At 59.1% G+C, this 10,039-nt stretch overlaps 1 protein-coding gene across 1 annotated transcript; it reads right to left on the bottom strand.

Annotated features, from left to right (window-relative positions):
* Nucleotides 1-627: 627 nt before the first annotated feature.
* Nucleotides 628-7,548, bottom strand: HIPK4 (homeodomain interacting protein kinase 4). Its single transcript, XM_036346321.1, has 4 exons — nucleotides 7,084-7,548; nucleotides 4,014-4,370; nucleotides 1,567-2,400; nucleotides 628-1,049 (listed from the first exon to the last, which is right to left on the bottom strand). The coding sequence occupies exons 1-4, from the start codon at nucleotides 7,546-7,548 to the stop codon at nucleotides 870-872; spliced, it is 1,836 nt and encodes a 611-aa protein (XP_036202214.1). The 3' UTR covers nucleotides 628-869.
* Nucleotides 7,549-10,039: the final 2,491 nt, after the last annotated feature.

The raw sequence follows: 10,039 nt of genomic DNA, 5'->3' as shown, positions 1-10,039 counted from the left end.
GCCCACTAGTTTAGCATGTGCTGAGCTCTCAGCGTGTAACCACACAAGCTGGCATGTGTAACTGGCATGGGGTGGCATGTGCTGAGCATGCAGTGTATGACGGCATACTTGGTGTATGCTGAGTGTCCTGTAGCCAGCACGGGTTAGTGTGTGCCACATACTCGGCGTGCTCCCAGCAGATGAACCATCGCCATAGCCCAAGGGTGGACTCGAATGTCTGAACACTGGCACATGCACCAAGTGTGAATTTGCACCAGCCAAGTGCATGGCCAGCCTGTAGTGACAAGGACAGGTAAACACACAGTGAGACCTTGGCATCTGGCAAGCTTGGATGGGCACCTGCCGGACACAGTGTTCTGTGGGTTGTTCTCGTGTGCTTGTGTGCCAGGCACTGTGCATATTTAGGGATTGGGTCAGTGTGCCAAGCACAGCCTGTCCCAGTATCCTGGGAGCCCAGCCTCCAGCCTGAGCCAATGGCCAACTGGGTGCAGCATCAGAGAGCAGGCCTGGCACCAGCCTGAAACCCGCCCCCCCACCTCCCCAGCACGAGGACAGGCAGGGAGGACAGGCATGAGGCAGGGCTGTGAACAGTTCTTTATTGAAATAGGCAGAGATAGCAGGGCCAAGAACGTGCTCAGGGCCAACAGGGTGCAGCCACCTCTCTGTGCCCCTCTGATCGAGGTGGTCACAGGCCAGACACCAAGGCCCTCCTGTGTTTGGGGGTATGTGCAGGCATGCACTGTGGGTGGGGGAATGGGAATTTCTGGATAACTTTCTGTAAGAATGTGTGGGTTCAGGGGATGGCTCTGAGGAAGGGATGCCAGCCCAGCTAGCTCAGCCACCAGTGATGGGTAGAGGTGGGGTCACCATCAGTGCTGCCCGCCGACATGCTGCAGAAAGCTGGTGGTCCGGGGTGGACCATGTGGGTGGGTATGGCGGTGTGGGAGCCCCTGAGCCCGTGGGCCCCTGATGCCCTCCAGGGCCCAGTCTGGCTCACTAAGCCATTCTCCAGGACAGGTGCTGGGGTCGAAGAGCTCAGGGCTCGGCCTCTGTGGGGTAGAAGAGAGGGCATCAGCCAAGAAGCCACCATCCTGCCCCTCATGGACGCCCTCCTTCCCACCTGACCCCTTGTCACTTCCTGAAGACGATTCTATACCGTTGCAATCCTCGTCACATCCTGGGGCTTCGATAGTGTGTGCTGAGACCAGTGTGTCCCGAGGGTGTGTTAGTGTCTGCTGGGGCTCTGTCACATCTTCCGCGGGTGGGTGAGCATGTGCGGGGCCTTTGTCACTTCCTCCAGGTGGATGACGGTGCCCTGAGTTTTCACGCAGCCTGACGGCATGTTAGTATGTGCAGAGCCTCACCACATCCTAGTTGTGTCCTGAGTGTGGGTTAGCGTGTGGAGCCTGGTAATGTTCCGAGGCTGGGCTAGTGTGTGTTGGACTCTGAACCAGCTGTTGGCAGCACATGTGTGGGGAGCCAAGGCCAGGTTCACCCCCAACCCCTGAGCTCTGTGGGCACCCCTGACCCAGAACCACCTGCACCCTTCCTGCCCACCTGACTCACCTCAGCATCCATCGTCATGTCCTTGACGTCCGGCCCGTCCCCGTCCCGCTTCGGGATGGTGGGCGGCTTTGCGGAGGCCCCGCGGTGCTCCCCCTCTGCCCAGCCGCTGCCCCGGCAGGGCCCCTCCTCCTCGGGCGAGGCCTGGCTCAGCCGGATGAGGTTGCTGAAGTTGGAGTCGGACTTGGAGCCGGTGGGCGGCTTGCGGGCCTTGTGGCGGCCCACTAGCCGGCTGCCGTAGAAGGCCAGGATGGGCTCGGGGCCCGGGTCGGGCACCCGGAGGCCAGCCACAGCTGCCTTGAGTGGGGCCAGCGCACTGGGGGTCTCGCCCCACAGCCCATGGCCCGCCTCCTGCAGGCTCAGGTCATCCAGCTGGTCAATGGCCCTTTGCATGCCCGGCGCCTTCTCCTCGCGGAAGAAGGGCCCACTGCCCGCCACGCTGCCGAGACCCACGGCCTCCTCCTCCTCGGCCAGGCGGTAGTAGGGGGGCCCCTCCTCCGAAGCAGCCACCACAGGCGTGGGGGGCTTGCCCTCCACCTGCAGCGAGAGGCGGCAGCTGCGCAGCGACAGCTGGTAGTAGCGGGTGGTCTCATGGGCACTGCGCAGCTGCTGCATGGACACGAAGGGGTGGCGCAGGGCGGCACTGGGGCTGATGCGTTCGTGCGACTCCCAGGTCAGCATGCGCTTTATCAGCTCCACCATGCTCTTGAGGTCAGCGTGCTCGGCCAGCGCCTCCCGATCCTGGAAGGTTAGCCGCCCAGCTGCCCCGCTGCCATTCACCGTCTCAATCTGGTCCAGTGACTTGAGCATGTACTTGCGGCGCTCCAGCGGGCGTACCTGGTGGGACACACACAGTGGGCAGGGGTTGACACCACACCGAGGCCTTGGGCCCCAGTCACTCCTGTAACTTCCAGCAGGCCCTGCAGTCTGGCCCAGAGCTCTCCTGTTGCTATGAAGTCCACACATCTGAATCCTGATTCCAGTTCTGCCTGTGATCTGACTTGAAGCCTTCTTGCTGCTGGGAGGGCCAAACCTGGTCCCTCTAGTCCAGTGGTTCTCAACCTTCTGGCCCTTTAAATACAGTTCCCCATGTTGTGACCAAACATGAAATTATTTTCGTTGCTACTTCATAACTGTCATGTTGCTACTGTTATGAATCGTAATGTAAATATCTGATATGCAGGATGGTCTTAGGCGACCCCTGTGAAAGGGTCGTTCGACCGCCAAAGGGGTCGCGACCCACAGGTTGAGAACCGCTGCGTCTAGTCGGATCTAGAGCCCTGTTCCTGCTGGAAGTGCACCTGCCTGTGTGTTTTGGTCCTCCTGTCATCTAACTCAGAGTTATCACTCACTCAGTTTCACACCTCACCCCAGACCTCCAGTCCTCCCCGGAGCTGTGGGCCCAGCCGCTCCCAGGGGGCAGCTAGCAGAGGAACCGCCCTAAGCCTCTAGTCCTCCTGGAATCAAACCCGGGTCCCTTTTGCTGCTACAGCTCCCACACTCCATCCCAGGCCTCCGGGCCTCCCAGTGGTTGAACCTCCTTGCCACACTAGTTTGGCAACCCCCAGGCAAGAAGCCCTTAGAGGAGCTGCCACATCTTTCAGTCTCATCTTTGTTCTCACCCAGACCGCTCTTGTGACAGGTCCTGCAGCTGACCCAAACTTCCAGTCCTCTGCTGTCTCTCCCAGACTCTGCACAGGTGTGTGACTGTAGCCACAGAGGTGGCAGACAGGCTGCCTTCAACATCCAGTCCCCTGGGCCTCATTTAGATCCCTCACACTGCACGAGTTTGCCTGACCCCAGATCCGCAGCTGGCAGAGGGGCTACCTACCCTTCTGTCACACTGTGGTATAACCCAGACCCCTCTTGCTGCAGCAGCCCCCAGAGTGACCCTCAAACTCCCAGTCCCACCGTTGGTCTCATCCAGATCTCTCTTGTGACAATCCTCACAGCTGAGCCAAGCTTCCAGACCTCCCTGAGGCTAACCTAGGAGGTAAATGCTCTTCTCCTCTCATTTTCTAGATGAGGAAACTGAGGCACAGAGAGGTCAAAGACACTTGTCCAATGTCACACACCTTGGAAGACGGAGCGCAGAGCTCAGATTCAGACCCTTACTAAATACAGGCAATTTCTAAAGTGCTTTATATGTGTTAACTCTTTTTTTAAAGTATATTTTTATTTATTTCAGAGAGGAAGGGAGAAGGAGAGAGAGATTGGAACATCAATGATGAGAGAGAATCATTGATCGACTGCCTCCTGCATGGCCCCTACTGGGGACCGAGCTCAAACCCTGGGTATGTGCTCTGACAGCCCTAACCGGGAATCGAACCGTGACTTCCTGGTTCATAGGTCGATGCTCAACCATTGAGCCATGCTGGCTGGGCTAGATTTTTTTTCTTTATGTAGCAGCCCCCCCACTGCTTGCCCTCATTGCACCTGCCCCCCCCTACCTTGGTCTCAGCCAGATAGTCAGCCGAAGACTTGAGCTGCCAGGGGTTGGTGGCATCAGGGTGGAGGTTGCGCTTGAAGAAGTGGTGGGCCTTGCGGGCGGCGTGCAGCAGGTGGGGCTTGGGCAGGCCCTGGGTCTCACAGATGTAGCGCACCTGGTCATACTCGTTGTTGCCAGGGTAGAGCGGCCAGCCCAGGTGCAGCTCGGCCATGACACAACCCAATGACCACACGTCCACTTTCTCACAAAAGGGCAGCCCCAGCAGAATCTCGGGGGCCCGATAGAAGCGCGACTGGATGTACGGCTCCTTCACGTAGCGCACTTCGCTGAAAATGCTGGCGGAGCCAAAGTCGATCACCTGTGTGGAAAGGGAGCCCAGTGGGCAAGGCATGGGGTGGGGACAACAGATCTGGGCCGCAGCTGGCATCTCTCCCAGTGTCTGTCTGCTTCTGCCTTTTGTCTGTCGCTGTCTGTTAGTCTTACCGCTTATGTCGGTCGCTACCTGCCTCCTGCAGCCTTTGTCGCTGCTTTGTGTGTCGGTACCTCTGTTTCTGTTTCTCTCCACTGGAATGGATGCCTGTGAGCATTAAACCCCTCTCTTGCTCTCTCACCGCACACCTTGTCCATCAGCAAATCTTGTTGGTTCCACCTTCTGAACAGATCAAGAATCTGCTCACTGTGCATCGAAGCCACAGCCCGCCTGGTCCTGCCTCCATCATTTCCTGCCTAGACAGCTCTCCCTGCTCCCGCCTCTGCCCCCAGCCTGTTCCTCACATGTGCTCTGAGAGATCCTGTGAACACCTGAGTCGGTCACATACCTCCCGGCTCAGCATCCTCTTGTGGCTTTACTACATCCTGTGATAAAAGCCGAAGTTCTCCCCACAGGCCCGAAGGCTCCTACAATCCGCCCGTCCCACGCTGCCCTCAGCTCCTCCCACTTTCCCCCTCACAACCTGCTCCAGCCACAGGGGCCTCTCACTGTTCCTTCAATAAGCCGGATATATTCCCAGCTAAGGCCTTTGCAGGGCTGTTTCTTCCGCCTGGAATGCTCTTCCCTTGGATGTCCGCATCGCCCACCCTCGCTTCCTCAGTCTTCACTCCAGTCACCTCCTCAGGGAGGCCTCCCCGCACCATCCTATCGAACACCAGGCCCCTCCCCTCCTCGCCCCCTTCCTCCCCTCTGCTTTTCTCCATAGCTCTTAACACCATTTCACAAACTATATGTTTTATATTTTTATTGAGTTCATTGTTTTTCTAACCAACTAGGATTTGAGTCCCATGAGGGCAGGATTTTGTCTGTTCACTGCTGAGTCCCCAGATGCCTTGAACAGCGACTGGCACAGAGCAGGAGCTTAGAATGAATGAATGAATGAATGAGTGAATGAATTTTTTTTTTAATCTATCATTGTCTTTCTGTCTCATTTGTATCTCTTGTTCCTTCTTTGCCGCTTCATGGCTTGTCTGTGTCTCTCCCCTCTCAGTGTCTCTCTCCATGCGTCTCTAAGTCACCCACTAGAAAGACACCTCCCAGCAGCCCAGGCCCTCCTCATTATCAAGCACTGTTAGCACCCACACGGGTCTGACATTCATGTAGCACTGACTCCACAGCAGCGCTGTGCTGGGGGTGCCAAGGGCACAGTGGTGGCCAAAATTGCCTTGGCCCTGCTCTCACGGCGCTCCTAGCTCCTATCCTCAGGGGACAATAACAAACCCAGAAACAGACACAAGGCAGGGGTGGGGTGGGCGAGCCCAGGAGCCCTGACAGGGTCGGGGTGGGATGGGGGAGCCCAGGAGCTCTGACAGGGTCGGGGTGGGATTGGGGAGCCCAGGAGCTCTGACAGGGTCGGGGTGGGGTGGGGGAGCCCAGGAGCTCTGACAGGGTCGGGGTGGGGTGGGGGAGCCCAGGAGCCCTGACAGGGTCGGGGTGGGATTGGGGAGCCCAGGAGCTCTGACAGGGTCGGGGTGGGATGGGGGAGCCCAGGAGCCCTGACAGGGTCGGGGTGGGGTGGGGGAGCCCAGGAGCACTGACAGGGTCGGGGTGGGGTGGGGGAGCCCAGGAGCCCTGACAGGGTTGGGGTGGGTTGGGGGAGCCCAGGAGCTCTGACAGGGTCGGGGTGGGGTGGGGGAGCCCAGGAGCTCTGACAGGGTCAGGGTGGGGTGGGGGAGCCCAGGAGCCCTGACAGGGTCGGGGTGGGATTGGGGAGCCCAGGAGCTCTGACAGGGTCGGGGTGGGATGGGGGAGCCCAGGAGCTCTGACAGGGTCGGGGTGGGGTGGGGGAGCCCAGGAGCCCTGACAGGGTCGGGGTGGGGTGGGGGAGCCCAGGAGCTCTGACAGGGTCGGGGTGGGATGGAGGAGCCCAGGAGCTCTGACAGGGTTGGGGTGGGATGGGGGAGCCCAGGAGCCCTGACAGGGTCGGGGTGGGATTGGGGAGCCCAGGAGCTCTGACAGGGTCGGGGTGGGATGGGGGAGCCCAGGAGCCCTGACAGGGTCGGGGTGGGGTGGGGGAGCCCAGGAGCTCTGACAGGGTTGGGGTGGGATGGGGGAGCCCAGGAGCCCTGACAGGGTCGGGGTGGGGTGGGGGAGCCCAGGAGCCCTGACAGGGTCGGGGTGGGGTGGGGGAGCCCAGGAGCCCTGACAGGGTCGGGGTGGGATGGGGGAGCCCAGGAGCTCTGACAGGGTCGGGGTGGGATGGGCAAGCCCAGGTTCAAGCCCAGAGCAGACATTCAGAAAGTGTTTGTTGACAAGCAAACTCACTGTGACGAGGTATGGCACTGCCATCCTCCAGTTGCTCAGGCCAACAGGCTTTTGTGCCCCCTCAAGTCCTCTCTTACACTTCATATCAGATCCATCAGCAAACCCTGTTGTCTCCATTTCCAAAACCTATTCAGACCCACCGTGCCCCTCCTCCCACTCCCCCCCACATGTCTAGTCCCGCCCACCATGTCTCCCACCTGGACTGGGGCGGTCACCCCTCACTGTCTTCCTGCTCCTCACAACCAGAGCGCCCAGGGCTGGGGAAGGCTGGGAGGAGACAGGACAGGAGATGCTGCCACCCCGGGCGGCCCCTCACCTTGACCCTGAAGGGGCAGCGGGTCTGGTCGACCAGCATGATGTTCTCGGGCTTGAGGTCGGCGTGGATGATGGCCAGTTCCTTGAGCCGGGCCAGGGCTCTGAGCACCTGCAGGGTGACCGTGCGGATGTGCCGGGCAGGGAGAGGCGCAAAGTTGTTCTCCTTCTGAAATTCAAAAAGGTTTTGCTCCAGCAGCTCGAACACCAGGTAGAACTTGAGGGCGTCGTGGAAGAACTCGAGGAAGCGGATGACGTGGGCCTCCTCGGGGTCCAGGCCCCGCATGCAGCGCAGCAGCTTCAGCTCGTTCTTGATGATGCGGTTGCGGTAGGCGTCGTTCTTGAGGATCTTGATGGCCACCATCTCGCCCGTGCTTCGCCGCCAGCCCTTGGCCACCTCCCCGAAGGTGCCCTTGCCCAGCACCTCGATGATGTCGTAACAGTCAGTCTCTGACTGGATGGTGGCCATGGCGCCCCGGCCGCCAGACACCGCCCTGCCACCGCCTCTGCCCCACCTCTGTCTCGAAGGCCTCCTGGCCCTCCTCTGCCGCTGTCCCCGAAGTACCCCCAGTGGGGGAAAGAGAGCGTCACTCGTGCCTACTACCCCTGTGAGGTCTGCCCTCACCTCCTGGGCACCTCACAACCCCCTGGGCCACACGGGGAATGTGCCAAGAGTTGCACCCCTCCCCCAAAGCCCTCCTGGCTTGGGACGAGGGGCCCCAGGCCCCCCCAAATGGGTTCCAGCGTTGCTAAGTGGCTCCGGTTCTGTTGTTGGAGACCTGAGCCCCTCGCTGGAATGGGGGTGGGGTGGCAGGTCAAACCCCCTCCCCCACCCAGTGGCGGAATCTTGAAGAGGTTGGACAAGTAAAGGATCCATTGAGAGGGGAGTCTGATGGTGGACCTCAGGCAGAAGCAAGGAACATTCCCAAACAGGTGAGAAAAGGCAGGTTTTCCTGGCGAAAGGGGTGTGTGTGTGTGTGTGTGTGTGTGTGTGTGTGTGTGTTTGTTTTCAGAAAATACCTGCCCCAGCCTGTGGCTGACATGGGGGAAGGTGTGGCCAAGGTGGATTCAGGTTGAGTGCCAAGCTAAGGAGTTTTGGGACGTTGTTCTGAGGGCACTGGGGAGACACAGAAGGGCTTTTGAGTGTCAGAAAGCTACTTGTGTGAAGAAAGCTGAATCAGAAGGGGCGAGAGTGGAGGCCCTGAGCCTGGAGCAGGCCCAGGCGGGAGAGGTTGGGGAGACAGGCAAGAGGCTTGTGGATGAGGCATTCAGGAGGCCAGGAGGCCAGGAGGGCAGGCTAAGGGACTGAAAAGTTTGGGGGGGGAGGAGGGAGGTGTCCCAGAAATGGGGACATGGACAGAAGCACTTTGGAGGAGAGGATGCTAAGATCAGGTTAGGGAATTTAATATTGAGTGCTTTAGAAGCCTTATCCTTACAACACATGTTTTATTTTTTGTTTGTTTGTTTGTTTTGATTTATTTCAGAGTGGAAGGGAGGGGGAGAGAGAGACAGAAACATCAATGATGAGAATCATCCATTGGCTGCCGCCTGCACGTCCCCCACTGGGGATCGAGCCCAAAACCCAGGCATGTACCCTGGCCAGAAATTGAACCATGACCTCCTGTTTCATGGGTCAGTGCTCAACCACTGAGCCATGCTGGCTGGGCACACCATACATTTTAATAGCTCCATTTAATTGAAAAAAAAAAGTTGGGTGCCAGAGATAGGCTTTGACCTTGAGAAGTCTGGCTCTAGAGCCAAGCTCTGAACCACTACCCCACACATCCTCCAAGTGCTCAGGAGATGTCCAGGGGAGGCATGTGGAGGCCAGTGGATCCCCTCATGCACCCAGGAAAGAATTTGGGAACTGTCACCCAGAGGTGAGGAGCAGAAGCCTCCGGGAGGGTGACGGGCCTAGGATGGGTGTGGGAGTGGATGAGCCCAAAGGGCACAAGGAGAGAGAGGAGTGGAGAAGAGAGGAGAGTGTTCAGGAAGGAGGAAGGGGCCTGAGAAGTCAGGACAAGGGAGACAGAGGAAGCCCTTAGTGTGATCACAGAGAAGTCACTTCAGACACTGGACGGGGTAGCCATTGTTGGAGGAAAACCCCACATGCTACAGAGCTGAGCTGGTCAAGGGGTGTGGGTGCCATGAGGGCAGATAACCCCTGCATGTTTGGTGGAGACAAAGAGAAAGCATGAGACAGGGTAGTGACCTGAGGGGGGAAGGCTTGAAGGGAGAAGGTACTGGAGTAAGTGGAGGGTCTGTGACAACTCAAGGGCATGGCCCTTCATCCTCTGGGATGGGAATAGAGTGGAGGAGTGGGTATGGGGGCATCAGGGGGAGATTTGGAATGGGAAAACAGGTCTTCCTACTAGTCTGGGGCATGGCAGAGAGATGGGGGGAGGGTGTCTGTAGGCCCTGGCAGGAGCTTAGGGGCATAAATCCAGAGTGAGGTTGGGTCCCTGGGAGCCGAGATTGAGCCCCTAGGACTTAGTCCTAGGAGGCAACCAAATGTCTTGAGTGGAGGCTCTGAACCCAGGAGCTTGGAGAGGCCAGGAGAGGCCTTCCTGGGTGGGGCCGGGTGGACCAGGCTGTCAAACCAGCCAGACGGAAAAGGCACAGCAGGATGCAGAGGCGCTGTTGTTGGTGAAGTGGCCAGCAGAGGGCAGGTGGGTAGCAATCAGTCTGCTCTCTTAGGGCCCCTGGGGTTGTCCTGGCCAGTGCGGGGTTCCCCAGGGCAGGCGGAGTCCCCAGCAGAGGAGTCCTGCTGCTATGCTCTGCTGGGGAACTTCCCAGAGTCCTGCTCAGGGGCCCCTGGGATTTCTGAAGGGCTAGGACAGGCCCCCCTCCCACTACGCCCATCCCAAGGCCTCCCTGACTCTCCTCAGACCAGAGGTGGCCTGTGTCTGCCTACACAGGCTCCTTCAGCCCAGGATCATGTCCCCCTTCCTTCCTTCTCT

Source organism: Myotis myotis, unplaced genomic scaffold, assembly GCF_014108235.1.
Source record: "Myotis myotis isolate mMyoMyo1 unplaced genomic scaffold, mMyoMyo1.p scaffold_m19_p_19, whole genome shotgun sequence".
Lineage (NCBI taxonomy): Eukaryota > Metazoa > Chordata > Mammalia > Chiroptera > Vespertilionidae > Myotis > Myotis myotis.
This window is presented reverse-complemented; position numbering and strand designations above follow the sequence as displayed.